Source organism: Lycium barbarum, chromosome 10 (assembly GCF_019175385.1).
Source record: "Lycium barbarum isolate Lr01 chromosome 10, ASM1917538v2, whole genome shotgun sequence".
Classification (NCBI taxonomy): domain Eukaryota; kingdom Viridiplantae; phylum Streptophyta; class Magnoliopsida; order Solanales; family Solanaceae; genus Lycium; species Lycium barbarum.
In genome coordinates this window covers 9,268,240-9,287,999 of record NC_083346.1, presented here as the reverse complement: position 1 = coordinate 9,287,999, position 19,760 = coordinate 9,268,240, and the positions used below count along the sequence as shown (strand labels likewise).

The following is a 19,760-nucleotide window of genomic DNA, read 5'->3' as shown; positions in this document are numbered from 1 at the left end:
GTTAAAGGCTCACTGTTAATCAATATGTTTTGCGCCATCAAGCTCGGATTACAAATTCGTGCAGTGAAATATAAGATTAATTTATCAACAAGGGTTATGGTGGAGTAGTAAATACGCATTCATCCTTAGTCAAGATCTCAGATTCAAGTTTTCGGTATGATGTCGTCTTTGTTAGGAAGTGTTTTACCCCCGATATGATATAGTGGGACTTTTTTACGTGAATTTGAATTTAGTGAGACCACAATATGGATACAGAATATCGGGTGGAAAACAAAAAGTGAAGGATAATTACCCATCTTATTCCCATACATACGAGTTGCGACGAGTTGAGGTAAATAAATTCGAGCATTTTTGGTGCAATACCAAGAAGGAACACTTTTTAACTTAAATCATCATTTTATGATGTGACAGTACGTGTATTACAGCTAATTATTATGCAAGTAAATACATGTTGATATCTGCATGTAGCAAATTCTCACTGGTAATTTCCCCTATGTAATTCACAACTTGCAAATTCTTTGTATGTTTGTTTTATTTTCGTTTGGAGGCTTGCGGCTTGGTGCTGTAGTTAATTTTTTATTCTCATTCGTTTGAAATTTGTTTCTCTGTTGCATACCATGGGTTCTCGAGATTTTCCCGTAGCAACTAACCAGTTGCTCTCTGCGGTACTGATAACAAAAATAAAAATTGAATTGTATACTTTAAGTACTATCTATTGATAATTTTCATAATAGCGAATATCACTCAACTTTCCTCTCATAAACAGGTAAATCAATTGTCTTCCTATAGTCTTTTGCACATTTTTTGACTTGGTAAAAATTAATGGTTGAAAAAATACAAGATCAAATGTCTGCTTAGTTCTTGATTCTGGATTGAAACATTAGGCATCTACACATGGTAATTGATAAGTTTAAATTGTTGTTAAGGTGAACCCCAAATTTTGTATTAAGTAGCATGGAATATACGTGCAACGCACGTATCCGATAACTAGTTGGTAACATATGACGATCGGGTTTCCACTATAATTAAAAAAAAAAAAAACAGTTAACTAGGAACATCACCTCCTAGTCCAAATCTTTTTCAAAAAGGTAGGTGAATATTTCAGTAGGAAATTAAACAAAAAGAACCAAAATTACTCTAGAAAATAAGGAAAAGACGAGCAAAAAAAGTTACTTGCATTGCATTCAAGAGAATAATTACTATTTCCATTTGAAATTTTATAGTACCTACATGCTTTTTCGAAAAATTCAATTCTAATATAGTGTGCTCTAGTTCGACGTCAATTTTTCCAATATCTTTTGAAGTTTGTTGTGCTTCTGTCTCATGCACTGGTTTTATTCGAAATTAAAAGCTTTTATCTTCTAGCCTAAGGACATTTCATTCTTCAATCCAACTTTTTGGCCAAGTAGCACTGGATTTCGTCATTATGCACAATTGAAAGGATATGTCGTTTCTTACTACCGTTCGATTTAATGAGGTGAGAATACATGATTAATCATAATTAAGTGTTAAAGGTCTATACTTAAACACATATCATGCATCTATTAATTTGATATAAACACTTGGTACACCGTACATATATGTTTTTACCGAGATACCCATACACAGGGGCGGAGCTAGCATAGTATTCGAGGGTTCGGCCAAACTCAGTAACTTTGGTCTAAGCTCTGTATTTGTCTTGAAAAATTCATTGAATATGTATAAATTGTTATATAATTTAGAACCCATTAACTTAAATGAATTAAAATTTTGAACCCACAAGCTTCGAATCCTGGCTCCGCCTCTACCCATACATATAGGCTACTCAAAACCTAATGTCTTATTAGAGGGTAAAGAACTAGAAACCTAATATCATTTCTTCCCATAAACAGAATAAATAGAACAACGTGTGGTCTTTCACTTAATTTAATTTCATTTTATTTTAAGCAAAAATAGGAACAATTAGTACTTTGACACACATTATATCCTACTTGGATTTGCTTAAGGTTACCTAGTTTCGATTAAAAAAATATAACTAAGAAATTCTCAGGCAGTTTGGTGGCTTCCCACTTAACCATTTTTCGAGATTCAGAGAAGCAATGTTTTCAAAAGCATTTTTGGGACGAGTCCGGGGCGAGTTTCAGAGTGAGGCGTACCAAAAACACTCGGGGCGCAAATGAAAGGTGCAGATCCATGAGGCGTACGCCCTAAAATTTGAGGCGTAAGTCCCGGGCATAAAGTAAGTCCCGAGCGTTAAATTTGATTTGTTGTTTTAAAAGTATTTTTGCTATAGATCATATTTTTTATTATTGGAGTAATGATATTTATGCTTTATACTATCATGTTTTCATGTTGTAGTGATTCTTTTCTAAAATATATAAATAAGGAATATAAATAAAATTATGAAATTGAACATACATGATACTTACGCCTAGCTTCGTATTGCGTAAAACGTCTCGCCTCACGCCCCCAACTTTTAAAACATTACAGAGAATTAAGGCCCTTAAAATGTAGTTTCCAACGATTTAAACTGTTCATCATGTGGACATTGCTACAAAAAGTCATGTGTATTTTACTAAACCACATAGCTAACTTCTTGTGCACCTCCAAGCTAACTTTAGGATAGTAAAAAAAGTAAACCAAGCCTCACGCTATCACTCCGCCAAATCAGAAATAACATTATAATTACTACAAGAAGTTAACAACACACCTCATCTAATTTTACCATAACACTAGATAAAAATATCATTTTTCACCAGCAACCGAAAAAAAAAATAATAACAACAAAAGTGAGTGTAAACGAGTTTCGCCCAACCAATAAATTTGACTTAAATTTTATATATAAGAAATTTTTTTTTACATGTGATGAATAACCTGTTTGGTCAAGTTTCTAAAATCAGTTTATTTTAAAAAGCTTTTTTTTCAAAAGTACTTTTCGGTGAAAAAGAGTTTGTGTTTGGTCAATTAATTTAAAAAATACCTTTAAGCAGCAATTAGTGTTTGACCAGGTTTTTAAAAAGTACTTCTAAGTATATTCTTTGCAAAAGTGCTTTTGGGTAAAAACTATTTTTTTTAATTTCTGAAAAACTATTTTTGCTAATTCTAAAAACACTTATTTTCTCTTAAAAGCTTTGTCAAACACTTTACTTTTTTAAATTAAATATTTTTGGGAGAAAAATAAACTTGACTAAACATGCTAGAAGTCAAGATGTAGATGACTAGCTGCAACATAACGCCAAGGTAAAGGGATGAGGATTGTACTTGACAAGTGTCATACCCTATGGCCTTATACCTATATTTCAAAATCAAGACTCTAATCCAAAATACTGTCCCTCTCTTCTCCCTCCAAAACCACAAACTCATTTCCACTTTTCCCCTGTCCTCTTCTTCTTTCCCTTCAAACTCTCCTTAAATATTCTCTCAAAACATCTCACCTTTTTTTGCCAACTTAAACTTCCTCACTTTACTAGTTGTGTTTTCTCTCTGCTGTAATGGCAGTAGCAGAGTTTATTCCTTCTTCTTCTGCTTCATTGACTAGAAGGAGCAGTTTTTATTCATCACAACTTTCTTATGCCTCAACTCAAATTTCCCATCAACGCCGCTTAAGCTCTAGGCCTTTACCAAGAACCCATTATTCTCAAATATGTTGCTCTGTTTCATCCAAGTATGTAGTTACTTTCTTGATTTTTCTTGCTTCCTCTGTCCCAATTTATGTTACATACTTTCCTTTGTCGCGAAAAATAATGTTATATTTCCTTATTTAGAAATAATTTGACTTTAAACTTTTCATTTTTAGTGGCACGGATGTCTATGTTTTATTTGTCGTTCTTTCTTAAACTCTGTGCTCAGTCAAATCGTCAGATAAATTGGGATATAAGGAGTATATATTTGCTTTGCAATTGTGTTTTCAATGATTCTTTAATCTTTTTTTATATTTTATGATCTGATTTGATCGTCTTGATTGATGCTGCAGAGAAGCTCAAGCACCAACAGTAGTACAGACTGATGAGCCAAAGAAGAAAGCAGAGTGCTATGGAGTTTTCTGTCTCACTTATGATCTCAAGGCTGTAAGTTCTTGCATGCATACTCTGTAAATATACTAATTAGATTTCTTGATTTTGATATAATATGAGAGAGTTAAGTGACCAGAGGCAGAGCTAGTATTTTGAGTTTATGGGTTCTGAATTAAAGAAAAGGCGGCATACTGAGTTCTGAATAAATTATTTATATGTATTAAGTGGATTCCAAACATAAATATAGTTTATGAGCCAAAGCTACTGGACTCTACCGAACCTGTGAGCAGAACTGTAGTTCCGCCTCTAGGATTAACTTAGTGTGCAAAAGAACTTTTATACTGCCAATGCGTGATAAGTTACGAACAACAAGTAATGGTCCATAATGAGTAGGATCAATAACGAGAAAAATGAGGCATGTAACCTGCTACAACATGTTAAAACACATGATAATCTAAAGAAAAATTCAGTGTTTATAATTTGAATCTATAACATATGGAGTAATAAACTATGAATTATGCAGTATTTTCTTTAGTAGACTAGTATTTGAGCTGTGTTTAGTTATGCCCCGAGTGCATATTTTAGATGATTGTAGACAGATCAACCTAATAATACGCATTGGCCTCTACATATAATAGATCTTATGATGATTGTATTCAACATGTATTAAGTCTCTCTTATGAAGTATTTGTTAAAGAAGCATCCAACCCGAAACCTTCGAGCAGTTGTAGAGTAGTTCACGATTTCTATAGATCACTTCGATACCCTCATTTAATCAACTAGAGCATATGGTTCAATTTGTGTTTGAGATTCATGTGACAGAAGTAAAATAAGCATAGAAATATACTAGCAAGAAAGCGGAGGAACATGAGTATGAGATAACAAATGAGCTTGAAAATGATCCCAATTAATTAGCCTTGGCTTATGAAAACTATGAGCTATACATCTATATCCTTTTTTTTCTTGTGCAAAGTAATTGTTCTTAATGCATTAACTATCATCATAAATTGTTTGGTTATATTTCAATCTATCTTTGGCTTTTATGTAAGTGTTCACTCTCAAGCATGATCACTCTTTTCTTTTTCTTCTTTTAATTATCAGGAAGAAGAGACGCGTTCGTGGAAGAAAATCATAAATGTTGTTGTCTCAGGTGCTGCTGGGATGATTGCTAATCATCTTCTTTTTAAAGTAAGAAGCTCTTAATCTTCTTAAATTTCAAAAAACAAATCCATGCAAAATTTTCTGTCAAAATGTTGCCACTCTATTCGATTCCTTTCTCGAAGAAATGCATTTATTATGCCCTGTGATCCTGCTGTCCCTCTATAGACTAATGTTTCTGCTAAATCTCTTCTTTGGCGTGAGTACCTTGGTGAAAATTCTGCACTAAAATCTTTTAAATGATCGAAGTGTGTCGAGCCATGAATCAATCATTTGAACAATTGTTATCAAGCATGATTTTGCTTGTTCGTTTTAGCCACTTAATCACAGGTGAAACTGAAAAGTTACACAATGTGTTTGATTTCTCAGCTTGCATCTGGTGAGGTTTTTGGGACAGATCAACCCATTGCACTAAGGTTGTTGGGGTCTGACCGCTCATTTCAAGCACTCGAAGGTACGTCTTCAGCTATGTTGCTTCAGAGTCTTTAACAAAGTTGACGGATACGTGTATAATCCTCCAAATTCCATTTTCTGCTCACTTATATATTCATAATTATCATCACACTTTATCCTCTTTTGTTTTGGTAAGTAAAACACTTTTATTTACCAAAGAAGCAAATGCATCCTCTTGATAAAGAAAGGTTGCTGCATAATCAAGACCAGCTTCCCCCACATATTGAGTAGCTTTAAAGATCTTTTGTAACATCCATGAAGCCTGTTTAGGCATGCACATCTAAACACTTCTTTTGTTATCACCTTTGGTTATGCAGATTTATCTGCTTTACTAATATTCAGCTGTTACTATGCAGGAGTTGCTATGGAACTAGAAGACTCTTTGTATCCTTTGCTTAGGGAGGTGAATATAGGCACAGATCCCTATGAGGTGTTCCAGGATGCAGAATGGGCACTTCTCATTGGTGCAAAGCCTCGAGGGCCCGGTATGGAGCGATCTGCCTTATTGGACATAAATGGTCAAATCTTCGCTGAACAGGTCTCTTCTCCTTCTCCTCCTGAGATATAAAATTTTCTGAGATCTGAGAAAATGACAAAAATAGTCGATTACTTTTGGGGTTGGTCTAAATTATTTCCTGAAATATACACCTTCATGGTTTTAACACTTTACAAAAACTAAGCACTTTTGCTCTCCGTTATGTTTAAAGCACAGGATGATAGTTTTTTTTTTTTTTCTTTGAACTAGCTCGTGAGTAGCATGTGAGCTGTTTAACCTGAAAAACCATCAAGACAAATTTCTCAAATTCATTTCCACCCAATCATCTGGTTTTTATTTTTGTTGTCTACTTTTGGTTATTCATTTCCTGAAAACCCATCAAGACAAACTGCATTATTTTATTTTATATTATTGCTTTTCCATGTCGCTTTGAATTTCTTAGCCTTATCTGACTTTTTTTATGCTTTTATGCTTTTCTTGAGCCGAGAGTCTTTCAGAAACAGCCGTCCTACCTTGGTAGGAGTAAGGTCTGCGTACACTCTACCCTCCCCAGACCCCACGATGTGGGATTTCACTGGGTTGTTGTTGTTGTTGTCTACTTTTGGTGCTGGTTTTCTGGTGCCGAATTAGTTTGTTTGCTGGCCGGCCTGGTTTTTCTATAAGGTACAAATTTGGGGAATGAATTGGACAACAACCGTTTTGACAGTGTCTTCAGTTTAAACAGCTCACGTGCTTCTGACTAGTCAATCCTGTAAAATATAACTACTGTTATATGTTTTAAGTACAACGGATACCAAATATGATTTAGCCGATTTCGGAATTAGAAACTTATTCCTTTTTTGTTTGGTGCGAGCTCAACTTAAGCTATACATCACTCAAACAGCTCTTCAACCACTTGCGGCAGACTTTCCAAACTTTTGTAAATATAAAGGACTAAAACTACTCGGTGTATATTTAATACACTATTTCAGACCAACCCCAAACATAAATGACTATTTTTGTCATTTTTTTTTTTTTTAAGTTTTCTGGTTCTGCTGTTTCTAGAGGGATACAAAACTAAGATTTTGAGTCAATATTTTGCATCTGTTTGTGTAATGGTAACAGGGTAAAGCTCTCAATGCTGTTGCATCTCGTAATGTCAAAGTGATGGTGGTGGGGAACCCTTGTAATACCAAGTAATAAACTCTTTCACTCAATTCCAACTCTGTTTATTTATACTATTCTGTTTAATTGCTAATATCTTTCTGTTTCTTTCTAGTGCATTGATTTGTTTGAAAAATGCTCCAAACATACCAGCAAAGAACTTTCATGCGCTGACTAGGTTAGATGAAAATAGAGCAAAATGCCAGGTATTTACATTCCCTCTTTCCATGATTCATTTCATGTATGGTCGCTGAACTCTATCCATCTAATAGTAATGTCACAAAACTACGTTTAAAGTAACTGAACTTTACCTCTATAACGGTGAAACCACTAAACCGTGCCCACTATAGCAGTAAAATCACAGAACTACTTTTTCTCATGTTGAAGTAACTGATCTTTATCCTCTATAATGGTAATGCAACTAGACTTACCTACTATAACGACAAAACATAACCTTCAAAGCGACTTATTGCTATAATAGGTAAAGTTATGATTATATTGTTAAAGCCGGTAAAGTTCAGTTACTTTTAGCCTAAATGTTTTAGGGGAAAAAAGGCAACTTGGTGCACGAAGCATACCCAGTTCAGTTAAGTTACTTTAATACAACAACATACCCAGTGTATCCCCAGTGTAATCCCGGAGTAAAGTTCAGTTACTTTAATGTGACAAAGAAATTGTGACTTTATTGCTATGATAGGCTATGTTGCTCGGACTCTCCAAAAATATTGTTGCATCCATGTTGGATCCTTCAAAAAATGACTACTTTCGGATCCGACAAGCACCCTTCAGCATTTTTTAAGAGTCCAAGCAGTATAGATCGTCGGTGAAGTCCAACGACCATTCGTGAAATTAACCCCATCTTTTCATGATGAACAAAGAAGTAAAGACAACATCTCATGGATGTGCAGCTAGCTCTAAAAGCTGGAGTCTTTTATGACAAAGTATCTAATGTCACCATCTGGGGCAACCACTCAACTACACAGGTAGTGGTGTTTCATAATCAATATTTAATATCTTCAAAGCTATTCACTTCATCATTAATTTTACTAACATCATGGTTAAACAATTTCCTATCAGGTTCCAGACTTTTTAAATGCTAAAATTAATGGATTGCCAGTCAAAGAGGTGATCAAAGACACTAAATGGTTAGAGGAAGAGTTTACTGAGATAGTCCAAAAGGTAAAAATATCGATTTCAATTTTGTAAGCTTACACCTTTCATCTGTTTTTTGTAAAAAGTCTCTAATGCTCAAGTTAAATATTGCAGAGAGGTGGTGCACTTATTCAGAAATGGGGACGATCTTCAGCTGCATCAACTGCTGTGTCAATAGTTGATGCAATAAGGTCTCTAGTTACTCCTACACCTGAAGGAGACTGGTTTTCTACTGGAGTAAGTTCTATTTGTTACTTAACTCATTTACTCTGGTAGAACATGCTTTTCGCCGGTTGATGAAACTTTGCATAATTCATGGCCCAAGTATTTTGTATTGCAAGTCAATGTTGAATGTGAAAACAAAGTGTACATTTGAAACGGATTAAAAAAAAAAAGTTACATATAAGGCATAATTTACACCGTGTAAGGATACTCTTGATAGGGTGAGGCCTTTTAGATAAAACCGAACTGGTTTGTCCTAAAGCTCACAGTATCACATCATTTGAGTGTCTTTTGGTTGGTTATTCCAACAAACTGATATGAGAGTCGCTGGTTTAGCAAGACAAGCCTTTTTATCACCTTTTAATTCTCAGTGGAGGACAATAAATTTCACACTGTATGGGCAAAGATTACCTGAGAAAAAGGCCAAGCTTTTGTTCAGATAATCTTATTAACGTGAAACCTGAATGATAAGAACTGTTGTATAACATATACACTATGCTTTAATTCGAATAATCTCTATGATCATGAAATTTAATAAGAACTTTTACCATATATGATATACTCATCTCTATGGTTCTTTTATAGTCCATTTACTAGTTAGATTTAGTCTTGGGAATTTCTTGTTATAATTTTGCTACAAATGTGTAGGTGTATACAAGTGGAAATCCTTATGGGATAGCAGAGGATATAGTTTTCAGCATGCCTTGTAGATCAAAGGTAAGTTTTTTTTTCTCCCTCGGTTCCTATTCATCTGATCAAATATTAAGCATATACTACCATGAGCTCTGAAATACTTATTGTTTCCAGGGAGATGGTGACTATGAACTGGTCAAAGAAGTAATATTTGACGACTACCTTCGAAGCCGTATAAAGAAGGTACTCAACCTTTCTCGTATTCCGAATTTAGAAATACACACACTTCAACATAAAAGAAACAATCTGCTGCTCGGACAGAGGTTCTGTTGAGACATAATATAATGAAGTAATTAAAACTATGCTCTCTCTAACCATTTAAACTTGTAGACGAGATGATCACACAATTAAACATATGGTTGAAAGAACGTGTTGAGATATAATATAATTAAGTTACTAAAATTTTGCAGTCAGAAGATGAGTTGCTCGCGGAGAAAAGATGTGTAGCCCACCTTACAGGAGAGGTGAGTATAAACAGCCATGAAATACTCTTGAAAGCTTTTGTTTTGTTCTTTATCTTGAAATGAACATTTTTTTTTATTATTTTTTTATTATTTTTATTATTTTTTTGCTTTCTCCTTTTAGGGTATTGCTGTCTGTGATCTGCCAGGGGATACAATGCTTCCTGGAGAAATGTGAAACCACTAAGCAAACCATTTTGCAGAATGTATTACTATCAGATTATGTTGAAGAGCTTGCCTAGATAAAAAAGAATAACAGTGTTGCCGACGACAGTGTTTGTAATTTTACGTACCATTGATATCAGTCTACCAATTAGTTTGGTAGAATAGGGAATAATAAATACGACACTTTCAAGTCCATCCGTAGATTCTTGGTGATAGACTTGCAATAAATGTTGCTAGCGCTGGAAGTATCTATCTTCTCATGAACAGGTTCCTTGATGAACTAGAGTTTATTTGTACAAGATCAGATTTTGCTTCAAGTTTTTGTTTGATGACTAAATCTCACTATTGCAATTTAGCTTCAACGCACCAACATCAGTATAACTATGTTCGTAGACACTAGGCAGTGATCGCAGAAGTAGTTTCACCAAAAAGTTACCAGTCCTATGAATAATCAAATATTAACTCATGGCTATTTATAGACTAAGACTAGGAATTTGAAGGAGAAAAAACATAGTAGCGATAGACATAAAGTTGAATTACTCAATGATTTCAACTTAGTCCGACTTAGCAAAATATGTAGCTATTACTCAACTAATCTCATCAAGTCTCCCTACATATATTCATACAATACATACGCTAAGTCAAGAGACTTTGTGATTCAAAGAAAAATGTCTATATGATACAAACAGAACTGTTATGAATAACATGTTCTAAGCAACAGAGCTGGAAGCTTATAATGATCCAAAGTCTCATTTACTTGAAGCAAATCAGTAGTAGACTCAAACACTGTACTTTAATAACTTAACACCCAAAAAAGAGGCAAGGCAAAAAGGGAAAAAAAGAAAAGGTAACTATCCTCCTACACGTAAGCAATATTAAGTCTTAGTTGAGATCCAATCATGTGCCGAGTATTTGTATACTAACAGCCACCTCGAACTTCGGCATGATCAAGTCTCCTATAGTGCTCAAACCTTAACTGGCACAGATTAAGGTCCGTACTCCGAGGCTCATCAAAAGCATTAGAAACGAAAAAAATAGATAATAGACCCAGCCTCTGGAAACCGTCGAAGTTGTCTTTCCTGGATGAATGCTCTGAAATGATTCCACGGCAGAGTCAACACTACCCCGAGACAAGCCAAAAGATAGGACAATGTTGTAATCCCCATGCTTGCCCATTGGTTTAATTTGAACTAAACCACCAGTGATGTGCACTGAACTAGCTGACTGAGACAATGAGTTCAGACGGAGAGCTGCATCTTTTGTAGGGAATTCTGAAGCAAATGCAGGAGGAGCATGAATATTTCCCAACATCTCGCTTGCCTTCTTCATAAATGGATACTGATAATCTACAATATTGAGAAGCAAATAATAAATGATATTAGGGAACAGAAGCTCCGATAACCATAGAACTTAAAATTAATACTAGTCCAAGACGAAGTAGCAAATATCTATAATTGGTAGTAAGTCAAAATAGCCATATCATTACCCGATACATATTTAGTTGGTTTCAGTTTAGAGGATGACGCGAAATCATTCATATCTTCACAACGCCCTTTATTTGGTGCAATAGCTTGCTGGGTTACCTCACCAATATTCTGCTACACAGCAGAAAACATAACATGTAAGCCTCAACATGACAGCTACAACAGCTAAGAGGGAGTGAAGTTGGCAAATAAAATTACCTTCTCAGCCAGCAGTGCTTGATCAGAAATTTGGTCATCATTTCCAAAGAAAACAGAAGGATCGAAACCCATAGTCTGGAAGTCATCATTTGCATCAAAGTAAGTAAGGTATTCCCCAAGCATGTCGAAACCAGAGCTATCAACCTCAATGGGATTTGAAAGGTCATTAGCTTCGAGGAAAGCTTCATCATTATATTGGAGGCCGTCAGTCGCATTTACAATTGGTTGATTAAGCAAGTAATCCCCATCTTTAGAGTTCACGTTCTTGCTTGATTCACCAATATATTCATGAATGACTTTATCAGCATCAATGTTCTGTTGAACAGCTATATTAGTTGGTTTTAGCTCATCAGGTTGCTGTAGCCAATTTTGTGCATCAGAGGAGTTATTTATCTCCTCAGTACTTCCATTTTCACCATAAGAATAGTTCAAAGGAAGAGCAGAACCAGCGACAGCTGTACCAGTCCCAAGAATCTAGGTGCAAGAGAAGCATTACCAGAAATCAGAACATAGAGGTTCAAACTTTTTTGTAGGATGTTTTGTACGAAGGAAAATGTTTGAAATGTTTTCCTCCATACCAAGCACACTCTTTTAAGTTTAAAACTTGTCAAATAAGAGAAACAAAGAAATTGGACATGCTGAAATAGTCAGATATTTTTACAGTAAGTGTGACCTGTTGGTCACAGCTGCACGCTAACTTTTTAGAGTGTACTATGCAACTTGTCAAAGGGAGAAGTAACATATACGTCAGAGATGATACCTGGTCAAGGTCATTTCCATCTAAATAAATATCATCACCAAATACAAATTCCTCAGCAGCCTCATCCTTCGGAAGCACTTGTAACTCATCATCCTCCCATTCCTCCTCTATAAAAGGTGCCCCATATTGTTCCCCATTCTTCGGCCCTGCACCACTCTTCTGGAAGACTCTGCATAACACGAATGCATCCTTTTCGCCCAAAAAAAAAAATAGGAGAACAAAATAAGAAAAGGCGATGCAACTACGAAAGCAACTTACAAAAAAGACGACTCCACAAGCACTCACAAACAAGGGCAAGAGGGTAATAGAAAGTCACTATTTGACTACTTACCTTCAGCATCTTTCTATTTCCCTCCAGAAGCAGCTTTGAGGGAACTGGATAAGGACGTGAGATGCTCATAAATTTTACACAAGATTGAAACAAAGTCACTATTTTCCGAAGACAAACATGACTATAAAATATACACACACGCCTTATATATATAAAAATATAAAATAAGAGGAAATAAAGAACCCTCACCTGAGGAATTCCAGCTCTATCCAACTCCTCATCAATCAGTCTGTACTCATGCATCACCCAATTAGTCCTCTGACCCTTCGGAGCCCGACCACTGTGATAAACTAGAGTCTTCTTCATCCCCACAACCTGAGACTTATTACGTTGGACAGCCCTATCTTTTCCGGTTGTCTTCCAGTAGCCTCTTCCTGTGGCTCGGTTTGTCCTTGCTCCATTTCCGTACTTCTTATCAAGAACACTAAAGAAGTACCACTCCAAATCTCTTGTTTTCAGCCTTGACATGCCTAAGGAACCATAATATTACACTAAGCTTAACTCACAATTAACTGATTATCAACTCAAGCACTGCATTTTTTACTAATGAACATAAGCTTTAAACTTTGGTTCTAGTACTTCCAGAGAGGCAACATAAAAGGAACTATGAAAAATATTACAGATTAAATATGGAGACGCGTAAAAAAGGTAGCAGTCAGAATATCTACATACGATGATTAATTGAACAATGGCCAATATTCTGTGACCAAAATCAAACAAGAGGAAAAAAATACCTTTTTTCTTTTTTTTTTGCCAGGGAAGGGGAAAATTAAAATTAACAAGTCACCACACATCTGGTTCAAGTTCCAACATGATTTCAATTAATCCCCCAAGAAAAAGGAAGGATAGAACAACTTACAAAATTCTTAATTTTTCTTATAACCGTGATGTCCAAGGTGTCCCCGAGCCAACTTAGCGCACCTCGACTAATTCTACGGTGTACCCGCTACCTCCCCCCAAACAGAGGTACCAGTTGACTCTGTACACCAGACTTGGGACAGATCGAAATAAATCACCTAATCTTTTTGCCTCCGTTGGGATTTGAACCTGAGACCTTACAAAATTCTCAGCAATTAACCAATAAATTTGGAAAGAATTTCAAAAATATACAGCCCAACATGAAATATTACGCAGCGTAGCCATATTTTCAGCTTATACAAATATTATACAACATATACCTTGGGTTGGGGTTGGGGTTGGAGGGGATTTTTTTTGTGTGTGTGTGGGGGGGTGGGGGGGTGCATTCTGTATAAACCTTGTATAAAAGGTGGTTATACACAAATGTGCTAAACGGGGTAACAAATTAAAAATATGGGCTATGTGGCGTAAATATTTCTCCCAGTAGACAGAGCGTAATTTTCCCAAAAATAAAACCCTTAAATCTTAATCCTTACCTCCACTGACCAACCAATAAACAACATACAATCTCAAACACACACGGAACATTAAACTCCATAAATTAAATTAAGTCCATAGATCTGTACAGACAACCAATTCACCAATAAAAAAAAGACCCAACATAAAAACAAAACTTTTCATCAATCAATAAGTTACAGAAGCTTCTAGAAGAAAAAAAAATTACAAGAACTAACCAGGAAAATCCCAAGACTCAACCTTGTAAATGTCAACAACTCACAAAACTCTTAGAAAATGAAATCATTAAATCTTAATCGCAAATACACACACAGCATAAATACTATATATTATACAGCCCAACTTGAAATATTACACAGCGTAGCCATATTTTCAGTTTATACAATATTATACAACATATACCTTGGGTTGGGGTTGGGGTTGGGGGGGATGGGGAGTGTGCATTCTACATAATGTATAAACCTAGTATAAAAGTGTATCATAGTGTATAAAAGGTGGTTATACACAAATGTGCTAAACGGGGTAACAAACTCAAAATATGGGCTACGTGGCGTAAATATTTTCTCCCGGTAGACATAGAGCGTAATTTTCCCAAAAATAAAACCCTTAAATCTTAATCCTTACCTCCACTGACCAACCAATAAACAACATACAATCTCAAACACACGCGGACCATAAACTCTATATATTAATTAACTCCATAGATCTGTACAAACAATCAATTCACCAAAAAACAGAACCCCACCCCCCCCCCTCCCCCACCCCACCCGCAACCCAAAAAAAAAAAAAAAAACTTTGTATCAATCAATGAGTTACAGAGGCTTCTAGAAGGAAGGAAATTAAAGGAAACTGACCAATTCTTACAACTTACCAATTAACAATATATAGAGCCCGTTTAGATTGGCTTATAAGCTGTGCTTAAAATAATCTCAAAAACATAATTAGGTCAATTTGACTTAGCTTATCTAAAGCAGCTTATAAGCCAAAAAAAATAAGTTAGACTACCCAACTTATTTTTTTTTAGCTTATAAGCTGTTTGTAGCTTATAGGCATAAGCCCATCCAAACAGGCTATAATCTCAAACGCACACCAAACATAAACTCTACATATACAAACAATCAATTCAACCCAAAAAAAAAAAACCAAGACTCAACCTTGTAATTTATCAAGAACTTACAAAATTCTTAGCAATTAACCAATAAATTTGGAAAAAACAAAACCCTTAAATATTAATCCATACCTCCACTAACCAACCAATTAACAATATATGATCTCAAACACACACAAAACATAAATTCTATATATTATACAAATCAATTCAACAAAAAAAAAAGGACCCAACAAATAGAATTTTTTCTATCAATCAATAAATTAATTGAATGTTCTAGAAGGAATAAAAAATTATAAGAACTAACCAGGAAGATCCCAAGGCTCAACTTTGTAAATATCAATCTCAGATATTGGATCAGATTTAAATGGTCTTCCATAAATTTTACGGCGTAAATAATACCGAACTAATTCTTCATCAGTCGGGTGAAATCTAAACCCTGGTGCCAATAATTTCGACATGATAACACTATGATCACAAAATCTTTTTAAAAAAAAAAAAAATTATCTAGGCCTTATAGTTAAAACAGAGGGAAAAAAATATTTGATGTAGAAAATTTAAGATTAGGGTTTTGGTATGCTAATTTGCTAATGGACTTGAAGAAAAAGAAGACATTTTTTTGTGATGATTGAAAAGTAGAATTTGGATGACTTTGTGTAGTAGTAGCTATGTGTAGTTTCAAGGAAGACGATTTGCGATGGTGACGTATGAACTAGGTTGCCCCTTTGACAAGTTTTTGAGGGATAAATATGGTATTTTCTTACTTGGACGTGTTACTGATAAGAACAAAGAAAAAGTAAATTGATAAATTTAAAGTGAAGAATTTAATTAGATGTGAAAAAAATATACTTCCTGCAAAATAAATGTTGGCACCCAATTTTGTCCCGCTTTCCTCCAAAATATTTATTTACGTTTCTAGTGTTCTTGGCAACTTAAGAAATAATTATACTTTACTATAATTATTAGTTTTTATTAATATCAGCGTTTCATTACCCTATTGTAGTCACTAGCTATTATTTTTTATTTTATCACCGTTACTACTACCACTATTATCATCATCATTATCGTTGTCATCATCATCATCATCATCATCATCGTTGTTGTTGTAGTTGTTGTTGTTATTATTACCAGTATCATTATAATTTGCATTATAATCATTTCAGCATTTTTTACCATCTTATGCACACGCATCGCATTTATTTTCGCGCAATTAAATAATAGTGTTTATTTACTGTTGAACTTTAAAAAATATTATCGCACGGCTATTACGACGTCATATAATTTCATTTTTTATCTGAGTACTAATAAATACATACTTTTATATTAGATAATATTTTAGCACACGTTAGTATATAGTTAATTAAAATAGGTCTTTTATTTAAATTTAGAGGCCCCAAAGTAGTATAAGAAAATATATTTTTAGCCCAAGAAGGCCTCACATCAGCCCCAAATCCGAGTCCAATCAATTATTTTCGGACCAGTCCATTTACAATCAGCCCACGACCCATTAAGTGACTCACCATTCATTAAATCTGTCGAACCGATCCGGCCCACTACCCGAAACTACCCGACCCGATTCATTCAACAAAAATGAACCATTAGGGTTACACACCCTTTCTTCATCCGCCGCACCCCTCCCCTTCTCTCTCTTCTCTCTCTCTCCTCACCCGCCCTTTCTCTCTCCGCCGCAAACGAAAAATTCACAGACGTCTTTTGTTCCCACAGGTCCTGCATGGCCATTTCGGGGAAAGGAAGTTAATGCTCGTCCTTTCCCTGTCAGTGTTCAACCAGGGTAAGTCGTCTTCTTCTTCCCTTTTCTGTTGCGATCTGAAACGTTTTTAATGGATTTCGTCCATTTGTGAAATTGAAATCTTTTTCTTATCAGTTCTTTTTCATTTTCGGGTACAAGGTTTTAATGGGGTTTGTCTACTTCTCCTTCGTTTCTGGTCGATGACAGAAAAGACTCCTAACGTTTCGATTTGAAAAGAATGGGACTTAAAATCCCGCCCAATTTGAGAATCCCAGAAAAACCCTAGAAATCCCCCTATAAATATTCGTTTCTTAATCCATGGGAGGGAGTTTTTTTTTTAGCCGCCTCAATCTCCTAAAAAAGAGTTCTTTCAGCCGCCCAAATTCCTCTAAAAATATTAGTTTTCAGCAGTCATAATATTCTTGATATCGAGTCAAAAAAAAAAATACTAAAGATTTCCTGTTTTCTTTTTCCCTTGGTATTGCTTCGAATCCGAGCACACGCAAGCTCAGATTTGGTAGTGTTCGAGTGTGAATCGGAGACCTCGCACCCACTTCGCTGCACCCGAAGAAGGTAATTCTCCTTTCCCTTTTGTTTTCTTTTCTTTTTGCATTTTAGGTTTCTCTGTTCTGTGTTAGTTTAGTTTACTGCTTTATATGATTTGTGTGTGAAGTTTAATATCTATAATGTGTTAGAATAGTCTGGTTCTGTGTGTGAGTCATATTTGGGCCCTTTTGATTTAGTTAAAAGGAATAGGATTATGTGAACTAATTTAACTAGTTATTAAGTATGTTGACCAGATCAATAATGCTCTTATGTTTGATAACTAAGTTTGTTTGATAGGTTAAATTAGTTTGGTTCAATATGATTTAAATATGTTGCATAAGTTAAATCTTGGCCTAATGGCATGATTAGTTCTAGTTAAGCATGTTTCATGAACTAGTTTGATTCCATCCTATTCCAATAATAAAGTATGGTCCTTATAGATTGATTCTGTGTTATCAAGAGTGATATTATATGTCTCTTATTAATCAAATGCGGACCAATTGATCATGTCTTATGTGCTATTTATAGTTTAAACGGCCTTAGATAAACATGACTTTGCTGTTGACTCAACTTATGTGATCAAGCATGTTCATTTAAGCCTATGTCATTTCGAATCTGTGTTAAAATATGTGTTATGACCATGGGTCTTTTCGTTTTGACAGTATGGCTAGGATATTTAACCCCTTTTTAATTTATACTAGTACACAAACTAATGTTAACATTCGAAGCATGCCTACACTAGCTTAAAATTGAACCCATAGTCCTAGAAGGAATATGTCATTCTCTGTATTCTCATTACAACTCTACATATCTCTCAACTTGTTCCCTTTTTTTGTCGGTCATTTATCTGCATATTACTTGCTGAACAAAGCGTTGATCCTATTCTTGTGTGTTTCATATCATTTTGAACCCCTATCTTATTATATCCTACCTGTTTCCCATGAGAATGATACTTGCCTACTTGCGCATAACTCTTTCTTGCCTTTATGTGACCCTTGTAACCTTGCACCTTCCTGTATACTTTAGTTGACCCTGATTTATCCTGAACTGTGTAAAACTGCTCACTTCACTCCGATCATGCTAGCATTGCCATTTTGAGATCAACATGATTCATTTTGCTTTCACCTGTAGATAGTCTTGCCTGTGCTTTCTCTGCAAACTTGCCTATGTTTTCCTATATTGCCTATTCTGAGTCTTATGTGCTGAGTACTTGTCTTGTTTTAAGTCAGGAAATGGTTGTCTAGTTTGAGTGTCTTGCCATATATGATTAAGGCTGCCACTGTTATGCAAATTTTTTGTGCCTTAGCATATTTTGCAGTCAGTTAATTTTGTGGTTCACTGCCACTGTTGTGCAGATTTTTTTTGTGCCTTAGCATATTTTGCAGTCAGTTAGTTTTGTGAAGTTCACGGCCACTGCTATGCAGATTTTTGTGCCTTAGTATATTTTGCAGTTAGCTTTTTTTGCGATGTTCACTGCCACTGCTACGCAGATTCTGTGCCTTAACGTATTTTGTAGTTAGTTTTGCGATGTTCACTGCCACTGCTATGCAGATTCTTTGCCTTAGTATATTGTAAATGCTTTAATTTCATTAAGGCAGTGAGGTCGTATACCTATGTATTCTTGAAGTATATTCATGAAAATACGTTAATGAGGAGACTAGTTGGTCATTATGGATTAAGCTTGAACCCTTCCCGGTGTTAGTCATGCCTGGGATTCATGAAATCCCTTGGAACTTGTGCAACATCGGGAAGACGGGGGCAAAAGCTTTCCAACATTAACCCTCTAAGCCTCCTTATGAATGTATATACGGATATACTCAAATATACATAGTATATACACAAATCACTGGTCTATTTTTTTTTTTTAATTTACATTATATATGTTTAGCTTTATTTATTGATTACGTACTAATCCTTTTCTTTCGTTTTTATGCATGTCCATCGCGTACGAGTCTGAGGGACTCGTCTTCTTCCGTATTCGGTGTTGGGCTAAAGCCCAACATGATCTCTTTCTTGAGTCAGCCCCTGTCCGCAGCATAGAAAAAAAAAAAAGAATTCTGGGCCAAAGCCCAATAGCAGGAACATATCGCAACAGCATTAAAATGGGCCAAAGCCCATTTAAACTTTTTATTTCCGTTGCTCTGTTTTTTGTATATTAGATTGCTTGACTAACATTTACCTTCTCTTTGTTTTCTTAGTTTTAGATGAATTCTAGTATAATTAGTGGGGATAATTTAGTGATAATGGGTAGTTAGAGTTTGAATTTGCTTCCGA

The 19,760-nt window shown here is 35.2% G+C and overlaps 2 protein-coding genes across 5 annotated transcripts; one reads left to right on the top strand and one right to left on the bottom strand.

Annotated features, from left to right (window-relative positions):
* Positions 1–3,308: 3,308 nt before the first annotated feature.
* On the top strand, positions 3,309–10,272 carry LOC132615141 (malate dehydrogenase [NADP], chloroplastic-like). Its single transcript, XM_060329720.1, has 14 exons — positions 3,309–3,643; positions 3,953–4,046; positions 5,094–5,180; positions 5,520–5,604; positions 5,960–6,141; positions 7,204–7,274; positions 7,358–7,448; positions 8,151–8,225; positions 8,320–8,421; positions 8,509–8,631; positions 9,265–9,333; positions 9,424–9,492; positions 9,720–9,773; positions 9,895–10,272. Exons 1-14 carry the CDS (start codon positions 3,471–3,473, stop codon positions 9,946–9,948), a joined length of 1,329 nt encoding a protein of 442 aa, XP_060185703.1. The 5' UTR covers positions 3,309–3,470; the 3' UTR covers positions 9,949–10,272.
* A 300-nt stretch (positions 10,273–10,572) lies between these two features.
* Positions 10,573–15,877, bottom strand: LOC132615139 (NAC domain-containing protein 53-like). Of its 4 annotated transcripts, none has more exons than XM_060329716.1 (6): positions 15,498–15,877; positions 12,898–13,178; positions 12,378–12,566; positions 11,618–11,932; positions 11,422–11,533; positions 10,573–11,281 (listed from the first exon to the last, which is right to left on the bottom strand). In XM_060329716.1, the coding sequence occupies exons 1-6, from the start codon at positions 15,649–15,651 to the stop codon at positions 10,908–10,910; spliced, it is 1,425 nt and encodes a 474-aa protein (XP_060185699.1). In that variant the 5' UTR covers positions 15,652–15,877; the 3' UTR covers positions 10,573–10,907. The 4 variants fall into 4 exon arrangements, with proteins under 4 accessions (XP_060185699.1, XP_060185696.1, XP_060185697.1 ...); XM_060329713.1 differs by having other exon boundaries at positions 11,618–12,091; positions 15,498–15,875; XM_060329714.1 differs by having other exon boundaries at positions 11,422–11,530; positions 11,618–12,091; positions 15,498–15,874.
* Between the last annotated feature and the right edge of the window lie 3,883 nt (positions 15,878–19,760).